Source organism: Solanum dulcamara, chromosome 12 (genome assembly GCF_947179165.1).
Source record: "Solanum dulcamara chromosome 12, daSolDulc1.2, whole genome shotgun sequence".
Taxonomy (NCBI): domain Eukaryota; kingdom Viridiplantae; phylum Streptophyta; class Magnoliopsida; order Solanales; family Solanaceae; genus Solanum; species Solanum dulcamara.
In genome coordinates, this window is record NC_077248.1 from 28,541,410 (window position 1) to 28,558,078 (window position 16,669).

A 16,669-nucleotide genomic window follows, 5' to 3' on the forward strand; every position below is an offset into this window, starting at 1 on the left:
AGGCTTATAGAGATAGTGGTAAGAGGTCTTTACATTAGCACAATGGTGACAACATCCCACTTAGGGGTGTGTATCAGTTCAGCAAGGGTCCTCTTCCTTCTCTACCCATCAGGCCTACGATGGAAGCACCTCTGGCTCTAGAAGGTTCTAAGATAAGTCACAAAGTTTATAGCTGACAGAGTTCAGGTCAGACTTCTATGGGTAGGAATATTAGCTCTTTAGGTGTTGAACTCATCTTATTCCAACTGGGTCCTTTTAACAGGTTATTATTGGTAATGATATCTATGAGTGTGGTGAGGAAGTTCACTTTGTTAGTGAGTGTCACAAGACCCTTTTGCAATCAGCTAGGGGTGATTCTCTTGGTGATACAGATGGCCCACAGTTTATTAGGGACCGCCAGAGCAGTTTATTGCATTCTACACGACGGGCTTCAAACTATAGAGGTTGTTATGATTGTGGAGAGTTGATCACTGGTCTAGGGATTTCCCGAGGTGAGGGTTGATTCTTCAGACATTTATGGCTCCTTCTACCCCCAGACCAAAGTTGTTGGACCTTGTCGTATATGTAGAAAGCTTGGCTATTAATCTAGAAGTGTACCTAGTAAGGGATCAGTGCGCAGTTTACTCAGCCAGGTAAGTCTCTTGGGTTTATGTTGCCTCCAGTTAGACGTAGTGCTCAGAGTGTTGCTTTTGGTACTTTAGATATTCAGGTCGAGGTTAGTCAGGATCTGTTCTAGGCTTATACAAGTTAGCCATGGGCCGGGGGTCCAATCATTAGTTATATTATGAGATTTTATTGTTTTACCCTTCATTGCCTATATTGTGTATTTTTAGGGTTTTCACACTCATACGTGCTTATTTGACTCTTTATTTATCTCATGACTATGATTGTAGTCTTACCTAGACTTATATGTATGTTTTAGTATTGTAGCTGATTCCTTTTAGTAGTGGATCGACTAGGTCGAGTTTCTGTATTGAGTAGTGGTAGTAGAGCAACTCCCCGTGCCTTTATCTTTTTGGTTTGATATGAGCTTGTGGCCGAGCTAGTTACATATTCCCTTTTATCCTCCTCTCCAGTTGTTGTTGCTGTGGTGCTAATCCTTGTTTGATTGGTGGCTAGACCAGCTTTGTTAGTTTTGGGAGATGTGGTAGTTGTGAGTCGTCCCTCTAGAATTAGTAGTAGAATGAGTTTTTACATTTCTGTAGACCTAGTGTTGCCTTGATTAGTATTTCTGTCCTGCCATTCTAGTTTTCTTGGCTTAGATGATCATGTTCATTGCTTTGCTTCATTTGGGTTATAGTTGAAAGATTGGTTATTGAGTTAGTATGTGACTAGAGGTGTAATATCTTTTTAGTTGTGAGTAAGGTAGAGAAGCTTTCTGTGGTATTGTGGAAATCCTAGTTGTCCATCTGTTTCCCTTATCGTAGTCTTATTCTTGAATGCAAGGTGTTTGTCTGCTCGTTCAACCTGTTGAAGCTCTCTCTTTTGAGGGTTTTGGCGCTTTGTTATGGCTAGCTGAGAATTTGGGAAGTGTGATCTATTGTTCTATCTTGTTACTATAATTACTAGTCCTCTATAGTCATGTTGGTAGCTCTAGAGACTTTGATTGTTAGTTAGAGATGGAGTAGTGGTATGCTTTATTGGCTTTAGATGTATCCTAGTTTGAGGATGGGAAGTGGGTTAGAGAGTTCATCAACAGGATGGATTCAAAGTAATTTATGGAATCTGTAATTTTGAAATCGTTTAGGATACAATGTTTTCTTTTGGAATATTCAGTAGATTGCGGTGTTTGTGAGTGGGATATGGTTCCCTTGGAAAATGTTTGATAGGTTTTCCATGTTTGTAAGCCACCTACCGTCTTAGTTTCCCTTGGACTAGGATGGCGGGTTTTGATTTAAGATGGCAGGGTGGTTTGTGGGCACATATTGCCACCTTTTTTAAAGTTCCTGTGGCAGAAGTAAGTCACTAGAGCTGTTCTCAATGTGGTCTTGTTCATATGATAATTTTTCTTCCAAGAGGCAATTTTCAACTTGGATTGTTGGTTGCTGAAGTTGAGATTGGAATTTTGGGATTTTCCTCGAGTTGTCCTCCCTGTTTTAGTTGTTTTCATCTGTTGATATTCAGTTGTAGTAGGTAACTCAGTTGAGGTTTGCGCGCTATGGTTCAATAAGCAAGTTCCAGATGGTGTTGAAAGTTTTTATGATAGCTAAGGATAGGCAGAATGCCCTAGGTGGCTAAAAGAAGAGGGATTTGGAAGGTAAGACCAGTATTTGGAATTTAGAATTGAGTTGCATCTGCCATGGTCTTGTATTTCTCATTTTGGAGGTTTTGGATTTCCTCAGATGAATCTGATGTTTTTGGTTGAGTTTGAGTTAATTAATCGATAGTTGGAGCCCAAAAAGGAATTGAGTTTTTAGAGTTGGAAGTGAATTTAAGGATTTTCCTCTTAGGTTGAGTTATGTGATAGCATTATTCGACCTGAGAGGGTGTTCGAGGGTCTAGATGAGTGTGCAGGTTTGTACCCTCATCTTTTCATGCCTTCAGGCTGTATATACTTCTACTTTAGCGGATGAAAATTCTTTTAGTAATGGAAGTTATAATGACCCTCCAAATCATTTCCTCCACTTTCCAACCTTTTATAGCATTTAGAGCTTTTCTATATCGACCCCAAGTTATTTATGACTTGCTCACACTAAAGTTTCGTTCGCACGGTCGTTCGTTCGGATTTTATTGTCGTTTTCTTATTTTGGAGATCTTAGAGTTTGAATAATTGACTTCAGTCAAAACTCAAGGTAAATGACCTAAAAGTGGAATTCTGACGGTTCCATCAGCTTCGGAATGGAAAAATTGGGCTAGTAGCATCGTTGGCATTAATATCAAGGCATTCGCTTCAAGTTTGGGGTCATTTGGTTCTTTAGCCTTTAGAATTTGGCATAAGGTTGACTTTGGTCAATATTCTTGTAAAAGGTGCTACAATTGAAATTCCATTAGTGCGGTTAGCTTCAGAATGTCGAATTAGCTCCAGAATGTCGAATTGAAATTCCAAAAGAATAAGTTCCCATAAACTCAAGAAGTCTAATGAATCAACCTAAAACATGAGGGAATTTTTCACCTAGGACCTGAAAGCCATTGTATCAAAACGTCTACCAACAAGTCTAAGAATAAGGATGCAACCTCGATATCAAACATAATAACCAGAGTCTAAGGTCCTGAAGGAAGGACAGAGGTAAAGAAGATCCCATGGTAGCCTGAAAGACTGACTCACCCTTGAAATCTGACAAATCAACGATCTTCTATGCGAGATCGCTCAACAACCGTCTAAATATGCCCTATACTCAAGAAGTAAGAAGCAAGTGCAGTATTAGTACATAAAAAATGGTGCACTAGTAGGATCACGTGGCTATTCCAGTAAAAACGATATGGACAACTAACTACAACATATTAATACACACATATTTAAAGAACGCCTTACTAGTTTCATTTCAGGAACAACACATGTACACATACGCAAGTCTTAGGCTCAATACACATTGAAGAAGGGTCCTCTTATGGAACTTATATTCACCTTTGAGTGTGTCAGAATGTGACACCTGGTAAAAATACATGTCAAAATGTGAAACACGATCCAGTTATGTGTCAGAACGTGATACCCGATCCAACCATACAAAATCAATCACAAATACATTGAATAGTTTCAACAGTCCCAGCTACAAAGAAAAGGTTCATTGCAAGCCATATAAAATAAAATAGTCATTTCACATGGTTCATTTTATCCTTCCCTACTCATATATATATATATATATATATATATATGCATACAATAAAGCAGCTATCAAACACATATATCACATACGGAAAGGCAAAACCATTACCTACCTCGAAAATAAGTTTTAGCACTCTTAAGACATTTAAGCCTTCCCTTTCCAAAGTCTTTCATCTTTTTATTGGTCTAAAACAAGTAATTAATGGAAAGGATCAATAAACAAGGCCTCATTTACCCGAATTATATCACAATACAAACTCTTGGGCAATTTCATGATCCTACCACCTATTTAGGTTTTTTTTCACCATTAAAATTAAGAAAAAAACCTTCCCCAAGGATTACTACATAGATTCTATTTTTTAAAAATAAAATATGGATTAGGGGAGTAATTAATATACCTTTGGCGCGAGAAATCATCGAAAATGGATAAGAAACTACCCTAGGTGGCCTCTTAGCTCTCAAGAACTAGTTTGTGCACCATAGCGGCCCCGCACTAGTGGGATTAATCCCACTCCAATAGCTTGCATACAAATAGAGAGAACAGAACTTGAGTTCCAAGCTCCTATTTCACAATACACCCTCAAACCTTAGCATTCTAAAAATTACCCTTTCACGCCAAGATCGATTTCGAGACCTCTACTCACCCGAATTTGATTTTGTAAAGCCATACATGCTATGTATTATCTTGGCTATCAATTCAATCAATAAAACTGAAAATTAAATCCCCCATCCATTACCATATTACCCTAGACTTCAGCTGACTAAGATTTCATTTAGGTCTGTCCTAGGCTTAATAATTCTAAGTCACTACCCGAAAGTTTTCTGGCTAAGTTTCTTTCCCCATTGGCTTATACGTAACGATGGAGATAGGTCATTACAATAGATACCAATTTAATCATCACTCATCCCCGAGTGATCAACTCAGAAAAATAGGGCTAAGACAGAGATAAAGTAGTACCTAATTCAACGAATAGCTGGGATACTTGTCTTGCATGTCCTTTTTAGTTTCCCAAATAGCTTCCTCTATTGGACGATGCTTCCACTGAACTTTCAAGGACTTAATTTCTTTTTTCCTCAACTTTCGGACATCACGATCTAGAATTTCCACTTTCGCTTCCCCAAACTATAGATCTTTATCTAGCAAAAATGAGTCCCACTTAATGATATAATCTCTATCCCAGTGATACTTCTTTAGAATGGACACATGGAACACTAAATGGATCCCAGACAAGCCAGGTGTTAAGGAAAATTATAAGCCACTAGCCTTCCACAATCAAGAATCTCAAAGGGGTCAATGTAGCGAGAACTGAGCTTGCCCTTCTTACCAACTCTCATCACTCCCTTTTATGGGTGACACCTTTGGAAGAACTTTCTCACCATCCTAAAATGGCATTTCCCTTACCTTATAGTCATCTACCCTTTTTGAAAACTACGACTACTAGAAGCTTAGCTTTGATGTTCCTTACCTTATCTTGAGCATCTCTTACCAAGTCAACCCCCAAGGGCTTCATATCTCTAGCCTCAAACCACCCTATGGGTGAACTACATATCTTCCCATAAATGGCGTTAAATGGTGCCATCTCAATGCTGGAGTGATAGCTATTGTTATAAGAAGACTCATGCAAAGGCAAGAATTTATCCTAATGTCCCCTAAAATCAATCACACATGCTCTCACCATGTCTTCCAACAACTGAGTGGTCCTCTCTGACTACCCATCAGTCTATGGATGAAAATTTGTGTTGAAAGTGAGTTGAGTTCCTAACTCCTCATGCAACTTTCCCCAAAACTTTGAGGTGAACTACGTACCTCTATTTGAGATGATAGAATGAGGAACCCCATGTAGCCTTACTATCTCCCTCACATAAATCCTTGCCAATTATTGTGCATTGTAGTCCACTCTAACTAGAAAGAAATGTGCACTACCATTACCTCTTCCCCACTACCACTCAAATTTCCTCCTCCTCGACTTTGTGGACATCCTCTAATATTTCCATCTCTGCCTGTGGGTACTGTAACATCCCCTAAAAATATTATATACAATATTTCAATTTTCGCCTAAAAATAATATAGCCTCTGTATTTTAGTCATAAATTTTCATAGGATGGTCCAAATTAGGTGAATAACCATAATATCATTACCTACAACTTTTGTGAAGATCATATTTTAAGTTTTAAAGGGTAAGTAGGTCAAATAAATTAATTCTTTTAAGATAGGATGTTGTGACGGAATGGAGTATTTATAGAAGCAAAATCATATCTCACTGTAAGATGCTCCAAGTTAGTTGATTCTTAAACTACATGAAACTAGAATTCCATATCTACAATTCTTATGAAGACACCAAATCCTAATAAGGAATATATCTTATTCAAACACAGCTCTGAAAAAGAGTATTCTGTTAAAGAGAATTCATCTCACTAACCATGGAAAGATCTAGATACATTTGACATCATTCATGACATCAATAGTCCTTCATTTAACATCACCCATGACATCACAATCTTCCATTAAATTTTCAGATTTTTCTTTATAATTATTTTAATTATTGCTAGGTCCCTCTTTCACACCTATAAATACCCACCTTAATTCATCATTTTATTCATCAAGCTTTCTCAAGCAACTCTTCTCTCTATATACTTCTTTACTCATTCTCAAATATAGTTTTAGTTCTTAGTATTGAAGAAATACTATTCCGGTGATTCATATACTCTGGATAGTGCACAAAACATTCCGGCGAGGAGAAAAGCTAGGACTCAAGAGTGTTCATTAAGTCCTTCGGTTTCGACTAAAGCTTCAGATTCCAAGTATATAAGGCTTCAATTAGAGTATTTCTTCCACTATCATGTCTAAATTATTTTGATTATATGATAAATTATGTTTATTTTCTTTAAGCTTTACTCTAAGTTAGGTGGGTGTTTATTCATGGGTTCTTCCACCCATGTAGTCCAAAAACTCTTTCAATTAAGTTTTTTGGTTTCAAGTAATATTTTCTTATGGTAATTCTTATTTTACTTAATAGTATGAATCATGGTTAAACTAATGATTATTGGTCTATTTTGATGCAACATAATTTCATATGTATGAATTGATGGTTTGCAAGTAATTCCTCCATTTATCTATTTAAAGGTTCTTGAAATTTATGGTGGGTTTTTTAAAACACGATTTTGAATTAATGGATTTCAATGTATTTATGCATATTTATTTACATACATGTTTGCAAGTTGAAGTAATTTGAACCCACCTAGTTTACTGTATTTTCAATGAAGTTTGACTTAAAAGCTTTTACTCTAAATAAATATTTATTAAAGCAATGTCTATAATCAAAAGGGAGTCTTATGAAAAAAAAGAATGATGAAATGATATGAATAATATATTCTTTATGCAATAAAGGGCAATACTTGCATATTTGAATTACCAAATATTTTAATGAGCTATTCTACCGAATATGATGTTTTGAATTCTCAAGCTATATGCTATGACTATTTTGAAGTATTAAACTATTCCGTGGGATTGACTTAGCACCGAATGGGTCATTGAGGTGGGATTCGGTATGGGAATCCTAGTAGCGACCCCTTATCTCATTAAGTATGTACCAGCATAGGAGTCCTTGTAGGCTTAGGCTAATGGATTCATAAAAGTCCTTAAAGTTAAAGTTAAAGAAATGAATGAAGTTGACGGAGTTCTACCTGGAAAGTAGTCTCCCCGGCCAACATAGGGGGTTATGTTGGATTCCATGTAATAGCTCGCATGGTCTTAAATGTCAGTTATGGTTATTTTCCCACAAAATGAATGTTTTAAAGGATGTCTATATGATTTATTATGCATGCATTATATTATGTTCTATATTACATAAATGTTATAATATTTCCTCAATGTTCATGCATCATTACATACTTAGTACATTCAAAGTACTAGCACATACTCTTTTGCCTACATGATATCACCATGTAGGGATCAGTGCTCCTCCTCATTCCCCTCCACGTAGCTAGTTAAGACTTCGTTTGAACACTACTTTTGATGAGTTCCTATGTTCCGGGAACAATACTCTTTTATATTTCTAGCTTATGATATGTTGAGATATTTTACTATGGTATTTCTTCTATTATGATTAAGGGTGAGCTAGGGACTTGTCTTAGCCCCGTTAAATCTAACAGATAGAGGTATTGTTGGACATATGTAAGTTGAAGATTTACTATTATGATTTCCGCTTATTTATTTATCGTCATTACCTATGAAAGGCTAAAAGAATGCTAAGAGGCTAGTTTGTGGTACTTTCAGGTTTCTTATTCTCCATGTCACGTCTAGGCCCTAGGCTTGGGTCATGACAGTACCACTTCCTTGACCTACTGCGGTATTGAATCTATCCCATGAGGGTAGGGACACTCTCTCCTTATATGACCTTGTTCTCTATAATTAAAACAACTATGCTCAAAGGATGGGCTACTACTTGGCATAAAAGAAGCTCTCTGGCGCTCTTAGCCAAGATTCTGTTGTGGGGTACTTGTAAAACTACCCGTAGAAGTGGGCATTGCTGAATGGATTGGATGAGTTACAATTGTCGACTTGCCTGACCCTCTAGAATAGGATCCGTGGAAGTTACAAGCATTTTTGACTTTTTATCGAAAGCCTTGACCTATCTATCTCGTTGTACTCCTTCTACCTTTTTTACAAAGTCTGTCACTTCATTAAAATTCTTACCTAAAGAGGTTATATGAACAAATAATACCTGCAACTCGAGATTCAATTCCTTCACAAACAATGGGATCCTCTCTTCCTATATAGTCACCAGCTGAATAGCATACCTGGACAATGAGTGGAACTTGGACTCATATGCAACCATAGTCATGCCACCCTGTTCTAAGGACATGAACTCATCCTTGTTGCGATCTTATAAGGTCCGGGGTACATACTTTTCTAGAAACAAATCATGGAACTAGACTCAAGTAAGTGGGGGCAAAACTGGTGAGCGACACTCTACATGGGCCCTCCACTACTACTTGGCTTCACTTAGCAGATGGAAAGTCATACTCAAACCCCTGCCTGTGAATAATTCACAACGTGTGCAATTTCTCATAATAGTTAAGAATGAACTCATAGATATACTCACTCTCAAAACTATGAAAAAATGGAGGCTTGAGCTTTAAAAGTTTGGTCAACATATCATGCTCAATGTCGGTTATCACTGGCCCATAAGTGGATGGAAGAAGTCATCGGTGCCTAGCACTCCCTTGGTCTGAAGAGTTGCAACAGTAAATGGGTGAGCAATTGGAGTTGGTGCTCCGGTCATTGTGGGAACGTCTTAAGTACTGTCCAACTCACTCAAGAAAGTTATAATCTGTTGGGCTAATATTAGGTCCAGAGGGGGAAGACCTGCAACCGCAACTTGGGTGTCCTCCACCTATTCAGCAGTCTCACTTTCCTCAATTTATATGTATATTTTAAATAGTTACGCAAAAATCAAAATAAGAGAGATAAACTTATATAAAGAGGGACAAATTTGTCAAATCATGATTAATTTATATGTATATTTTAAATAGGTTTTAAGAATGGTTACAAAAAGTTAAAAATAAGTGAGATAGACCTAATATCATAAACCACAAGGAGGTGAGTGTTATAGAGAGAGGTTTATGAAATTATCCCTATTTTTTATTACCTAAAGTATATATGTACTATATCATTGTAGGTTATTAACTTAATAAAACAGAGAATAAAACTTTATATATTGCGGAAAGCAAATCTTTAAATGAGAAATTGTTATCCTTTGCCGAGTTTAATGATTTTCTCGTTAAATTAATTAATTAAAAGGGATAATTTTGTCAAATTATAATTGTTTCACATTACTACATAAAAATTACAGCAATAGTTACGCAAAAATCAAAATAAGAGAGATAAATATAATATCATAAACAATAAGAAAGTAAGCTTTATGCCGCCAAATCTGAAGGCTAGAGTGAGGTCTCTAAAATTATCTCTAAAAATAATGATAAATTTCTTGTAACAAAATCCTTTAAGGCAATATTCTACTTGTAATTTTAATGAACTTAAATTGTATACAATTTATAATAAGACACGACATACATTAAATTATAAGTAAAATATCTAATGCAATTTTTCTATCATATATGATAAAAATAATATTACATAGAGGGGACTTGAAAAGAGGAAGGGCATATTAGACAAGACGTAGGATAAATGCGGGAGAATGTCAATTATTTATTATTAGAAGGGGAATATGATTTTTAAAATAAAATTTTGGTGTAATAATTTTCACTAATTATAATATTCATACCTAATGAATAGAATTAGTAATAACGTTTCTAACCATATCTGTTCACGGTACGAATAGAATAGCAATAATTAGTACCCCAATTAAATAACTTTCTATCGATAACATAAGGCAGTCCAGTGCATTCAAACTTTTGCTATGCACAAAGTCCGAGGAAAGGCAAGGGTCTATCGATAACATAATAAATAATAATTATATAGAATTAGTTAACAAAATGCATCTTTACCACATAATTCTCCTTAGAAATAGGAGAAGTTGTATATCCAATAAACAACTTGGATCATAATTAAACCCAACAGTGATTGAAGAATTTTGATAATTACAGGTGTCATAATATTATTATAACAGGCCAATAGGTATTGGATCAAGCAAAACAAAAATTAAAAAATGGTTTCCTTCATCCATTAGAATACATTCCTTTGATCATAAAAATATTCACATCAATCTCTGCCATTATGGCCTTTGGCTGCAATGGGGAAGCTATCATTGGCGAATCATCAGACAATGCAACACTTTTGCCTAAAGAAGAAACAGAAAACCCTCTTCTTGAAAACTCAAAATCATGTCTTCTGAAGACCTTTGCCAATTTCTTCATTGCTATTGTTGGTGCTGGCGTTCTTGGACTCCCTTACACATTTATGAGAACAGGTTGGATCACTGGCGTTCTCACCCTTTTTGTTGTTGCACTTTTAACTTATCATGGCATGATGCTTCTAATTAATACAAGAAGAAGACTTCATCTTTCCTTAATTGGTGATTCCAAAATTTCATCGTTTGGCGATCTTGGTTTCGCTGTTTGTGGTCCAATAGGTAGATTTTCTGTTGATGTTATGATTGTTCTATCTCAATCTGGATTCTGCATTGGATATCTCATTTTCATTGGCAATACGTTATCTCATCTTATTAGTTTGTCAAAAGGTCTTGGGATTCCTCTATTTTCTTCTGCCAAGTGTTTGTACATATGGGGTTGTTTTCCTTTACAATTGGGATTGACTGCTATTCCCTCATTAACACTTTTAGCCCCATTGAGTATTTTTGCTGACATTGCACAGATCGGTGCTATGGGTGTCGTTATAGTCGAGGATGTGCAGACTTTCACGAAACAATGGCCATCAGATATAGAGACTTTCGGGACACTTTCCACATTCTATTATGGTTTAGGTGTGGCTCTTTATTCATTTGAAGGGGTTGGAATGGCCATACCTTTAGAGACAGAGATGAAAGACAAGTCAAAATATGGGAAAGTATTGGCATTGGCAATGTTCTTTATCGCTTTGATGTATGGAACATTTGGTGTCATGGGGTATTTTGCTTTTGGTTCAAGTACAAAGGATATAATCACATCCAATATGGAGAAAGGAATGTTGAGCACAACCGTAAAATTGGGGCTTTGCATTAATTTGTTCTTTACATTTCCCTTGATGTTGAATCCAGCTTTTGAGGTGTTTGAGAGAAGGTTTTCTAATGGAAACTATTGTGTGTGGATGAGATGGATACTTGTTTTAGCAGTGACTATGGTGGCTCTGTTGGTTCCAAATTTTGCTGATTTCATGTCATTGGTTGGTAGTAGTACTTGTTGTACTCTGGGGTTTATTTTGCCAGCATTATTCCATTATCAAGTATTCAAAGGAGATATGGATCGAAAAAGAACACTTATGGATTTGGGATTAATAGCCTTAGGGGTGTTTTTTGGGGTTTCTGGAACTTGGTATTCTCTAGTCGAGATGCTCTCCCAAGGCAAAAATGTTTAATATTTATATATGTTCATTGATCATTTAATACCATAGTTATGATTCTTGAATTCTATTTGATTGCGTCATTATGATTTGCCAATTGTTTATGTGCTTTTGGTGTCTTGTTAACATTTTATGCTCTGCACTTGCTTTACGTAAAAATCCCTTGAACAACATGACTTAAAGAATTGTAATGATTTATGATCTATTTGTGAACATGCTCATTTATATGTTAAAATTTGTTTTTGTTACAACATTTACGATTTGTTATAATTATATCTGATTTTCATAATCTACCTCCAGATTTGCATTTGGTAAATTCACGTTTACTTATCTTATAGCCACACTCATTCATTGAAAAAGTAAGAAAGAAAGGTATCAATCATGTGCAACATATTTCCATAGGAAGATACATTGTCTTTTTATTTCTATCTCGTGTTCAGTATCCATTTTAAAACTTCAACTAAATAAAATTCGAGAAAACTCCCTATGAGAATATACTTTAATTGCAATCGAGGATGTCAATGGTTTGATTAGAAAATGTATGTTATGAATTATTTTCGATTGCTCTATTATATGTAATTAAAGTTGGACTTTTCTAATTTTCCAAATGTCCAATTTTTTATATTTTATTCAATTAATTTACAGTACTTTTAGAAATTTAAAAAACAAATGTGTGGAAATGTTTAATGTGTTATGTAAAATTGTAACAACCTTTAAAAAATTAATATAATAATAAGCGATTAATATTGAAAAGATATATGCAATACTACCTTTTTCTGAAATTGTTCCATTTCTATTTGTCCTTTAATATGTCATTATGAAGTAGGTTGTTATGAAAGCTTTAGTTTTACTGCTATTATTCCATCTAATATGACATCTTTATACTAAAAAAGGCGGAATATATTGATAGCCCTGTAAATTTATAAGTAAATTTAATTTGAACACTCAAACTAAAGTTAAATTCGAAAATAATGAAAATTTGGGCTTACACATAGTTGATGTCACTAATGAGGACTCTAGGAATAAAAATCAGTGGCAACTACACATTTCCGCTTGATTCAAGCTTTAGCTCAAGGTTCCGAAAGTCATTTTTTTCAGAGTAGATTATCACTTTAAAGCACTCAAATAGATTGTGAATTCTCTCAACTGCTTTGTAGAAGTCAGAGCGAATGAAAAGTGAAAATGATCTTGTAATCATTTAAAATATATTAAATATAAATTTATAAAATTATTCAAGTTATATTAAATTCAAGATATATTAGTTCAAATAACTATTATGGATTAATTGTCCAAGTCCAATAAATATGATTTAATTAAAAATTCAAATTCATTGATTTGGGCCACAAATGAGGAGCTCACCTTGTCAGAGCCCTATGTCATCTCATCCTAAAGACCTAGTTTAGTGCCACGTGTCAAATGACGTAGTATGCCAAATCAAACAAAGAAGTCAATAGCATCATGTCATGTGGCAAAATGACAAGCCCACTTCACTAATGCCCAATATGTCATGTCACTTAAATCTGATTGGCCGAAGGAAAGCATGTTCTTATCACAACTCTTCTATTCCACAACTATAAATAGGAATCACATAATTCAGAAAAGATACTAGAATTCTAATAAGAAGCCAGAGAGAACTGGTGGATCAAACGATGCAGATTTATCTACAATCTACAAGTTCAAGAATTCAAGCACTCAAGCATTCAAGTTCAAGAACAACTCAAAATCAAGACCACCAGATTCAAGAACAACATTAAAAGCCCTTGAATTCAAGTACAAGTCAAGATCAAGATAGAATTCAAGAACAAGTCCATATCAAGTTCATCAAGTCCAAAAATCAAGATCAGGCCCAAAGGCCCTTTAATTAGAGTACAAATCAAGATCAAATCCATCAAGTTCAACAAAATTCAAGATCAAAATTACAAGACCTTAAATTTAGATTTGAAAAATTGAATTAGATGATTCATAGAGATTGTAACACTCATATTTTGAAATAAAATACTATGATTGTTGTAAAGCTTTTCCGTTTTTGATTATTTTTTTCTCAAAGAGAATTTTATTGTCTATAAATTTTGGCACACCCAGTGGGAAAATCTCTACCACTCATCTCACTTTTTCAATCACCAAAGAGCATCTAAATACGTTCCAAGAAGATCAACTTCCTCCAAATTTTTTGTCTCGAAGTTCTCTGCTAATCTACATGAATCCTTGGTGTTTGTAAGACCCCGGAAGTTGGAAGGTCATAAAACGACGAACAAAGGATGATATCCCAGAGAAATGTAGACAACTGGATCCATGTGCTGACCATAGAAGGCCATCACAGGCCATGGTCCGCATCAGACCTTATGGTGAGTCACCTTGGTAGCGGTTTTAGAAACCCAATTTTGAAGGAAAGGGACCATGATGAGGGACCATGGATCATGGTGAGCACCACGGACCATAGTGCCCTCCGTGGTGACCCTTTACCGAAGGCCCTCAGAAAACATTCCAAGGAAAAGACCACGATCAACCACCATGGGCCATGTAGCTCTTCACGGACTGTGTTGTGTTTTGTGGTGGTCACTCCTTAGGCCCTCCTGCAGGACCTCCACCATGACTATGGATCATGGACTGTGATGCCCTCCCTGGATAGTGAAGGTCTCTGTGAAGGAAGTACTTAGACTTTCCCTATAGACCGTAATAATTTTTTCTTGAAATCAATTATCATGAGACACCACCATGGGATGTGGTGAGAACCACGAGACGTGGTGAGAACCACAGAGCATAATGGGTTCTCTCTAAAGCCTAGTGCCAGTTTTAAAAGGGGTATTTTGGTCTTTTCTTATATTTGAATATTAAAGTGAGCTCATTTTCAGGACTGAATTGACCCTATCTAAAGACCCTAAACCTTCCAAATCCCTCTTCCTCACGTTAACTCCCCTACATAAAATTCTTTCCTCTTAAAGTTCTCCCAAGGGTTTCAAGCAAAGTCTAGGGTTTCATTTTAAGATCTCCAAGTCACCATTTTCAAGCTTGCATTAGGAATTTATTTCCCTAAGGTATGTGGGTCTCATTCTTCGATTCTTCCACCCATGGAGCCCAAGTATTTTCTAAACTTCGCAATTCAATTTCAAATGGTGAAATCTTATGGGTTTTTATATCATGATTCCAAATATAAATGTTGTTGTCTATTTAAAGTTTATTTACCTATTTTGGCTTAAATTAACTCTTAGTTTTATGAAATGGTTGATTTATCACAGGTCATTTATGAAGGCGTGAAAAGGAGTTTTAAAATATATCGGTGACTTGCTTTAAAGATGTTTTAATTGATATTTTGGGTGACGCATTAAAACTATTAGCAAAGAATGGAGTAACAAACAATAAATTTACACCCGGATCTAATAGTGCATACACATCAAAGGAAAAGATCTTTAATATACCGGTTATGACATTGGGTGCATCCTCAACCTCTTATCTCCCATGCAAGGCATAAAAGAGGTTGGTGCGTTGGACACATCCTTGGGCTTGTTGACAATGAGCAATTTGGTCTTGAGTCCTACCACCACCACCTTTACAATTCCTATCATGGTGGCCCAGCTTTCCATACTTAATATATGCATTAGAGCCGGCTAAGCATTCCCTTTGTGAGTCCTTCCACACTTCTTGCAAGTGGAGAAAGTTTGAGCACCAACATTCTCTCTTGGAATCATTGGGTTAGCACCCTTGTCCTTGTTGAACCTTGGAGGTGGCGTATTGATGGAACCTTGTCCCACAAACCCTTTCCCACCTTGGCCTTTGCCATTGTTACCATAATCGGACCTTTGAGGGTTAAACCCTCCACCATCCACTCTAGCCTTTTTGAACCCCCTTGATCTCTCTCTCAACTTCTCTTCTTCAATTTGTTCTGCATAAGTCATTAACTGAGAGATGTCCATCTCCTTGACCAGCATGGCTGTTTTGAACTCCTTGGACACTAAACATGAGTCAGCAGAAATAAACTTATTCATTCTAGCTCTTGGTTCAGAGACCATGAAAAGAGCATACTTTGACAACTTAGTGAATTTGAGAGCATACTACCTCATGCTAATACTCCTTTGACGGAGGTTGATGAACTCTTGGATTTTGGCCTCCTTTAGCTTCAATGGGAAGAAGCGGTCTAGGAAGGCAACTTTGAACTCTTCCCCTCCCATCGACCTCATTTCTTCATCCCTCTCAACAACCCATTGTTCATACCACACTCGAGCCACACATTTGAGTTGATAGGCCACTAGTTCGTCCTTCTCATTTGGTGGCACACCTATGATAGCCATAATCCGGTACACCTCATCAATTAACTCCATAGGGTTCTCATTTAGTTTAGAACCATTGAACTTAGGCAGATTCATCTTTTGGAAATCCTGAATCCTAGAGGTCGGATTTTACATTTGGGCAGAAGGAACACCTTGATTCCCTTGGTTGGCTATGAATTGATCTAACAACGTAATAATATTGAGAAACTCGGCATAGATTACCCCTTCCTCATGATGTGGAGCATTAGGAATTGGAGGATATTGATCCTCATTGTCAACCCTTGCTCTTTGAGGTGCTCTTCCATGAATCATTATCTAGAGAACACGAAATGGATCGTTAGTTAAAGGAAAGCTTAGAACAATCTAAGGCACGACATGAATTTAAAAGAAGTGAAAACTTTCCTAATCATCCCATAGCCACCTATTCATAGGTATGGCGTGCTTCACAACCATGAAAAAGATCCTATTTGACGCGGTAAGTTGGACTTCGAGGACTATTCAAAACCTCAGACACTAATACCAAGTTTGTCACGACCCAAGCCTAGGGTGTAGACATGACATGGCGAATGAAGAACCCTAAAGTACCTTAAACAAGTCTCTCAGCATTCTTTTAGCCTTTCA

At 36.3% G+C, this 16,669-nt stretch overlaps 1 protein-coding gene across 1 annotated transcript; it reads left to right on the plus strand.

The window, feature by feature from the left end:
* The first annotated feature begins 10,304 nt into the window (after window positions 1-10,304).
* Window positions 10,305-11,848, plus strand: LOC129877177 (amino acid transporter AVT3B-like). The gene has a single exon (XM_055952665.1). It carries the CDS (start codon window positions 10,503-10,505, stop codon window positions 11,796-11,798), a length of 1,296 nt encoding a protein of 431 aa, XP_055808640.1. The 5' UTR covers window positions 10,305-10,502; the 3' UTR covers window positions 11,799-11,848.
* The last annotated feature ends 4,821 nt before the right edge of the window (window positions 11,849-16,669 follow it).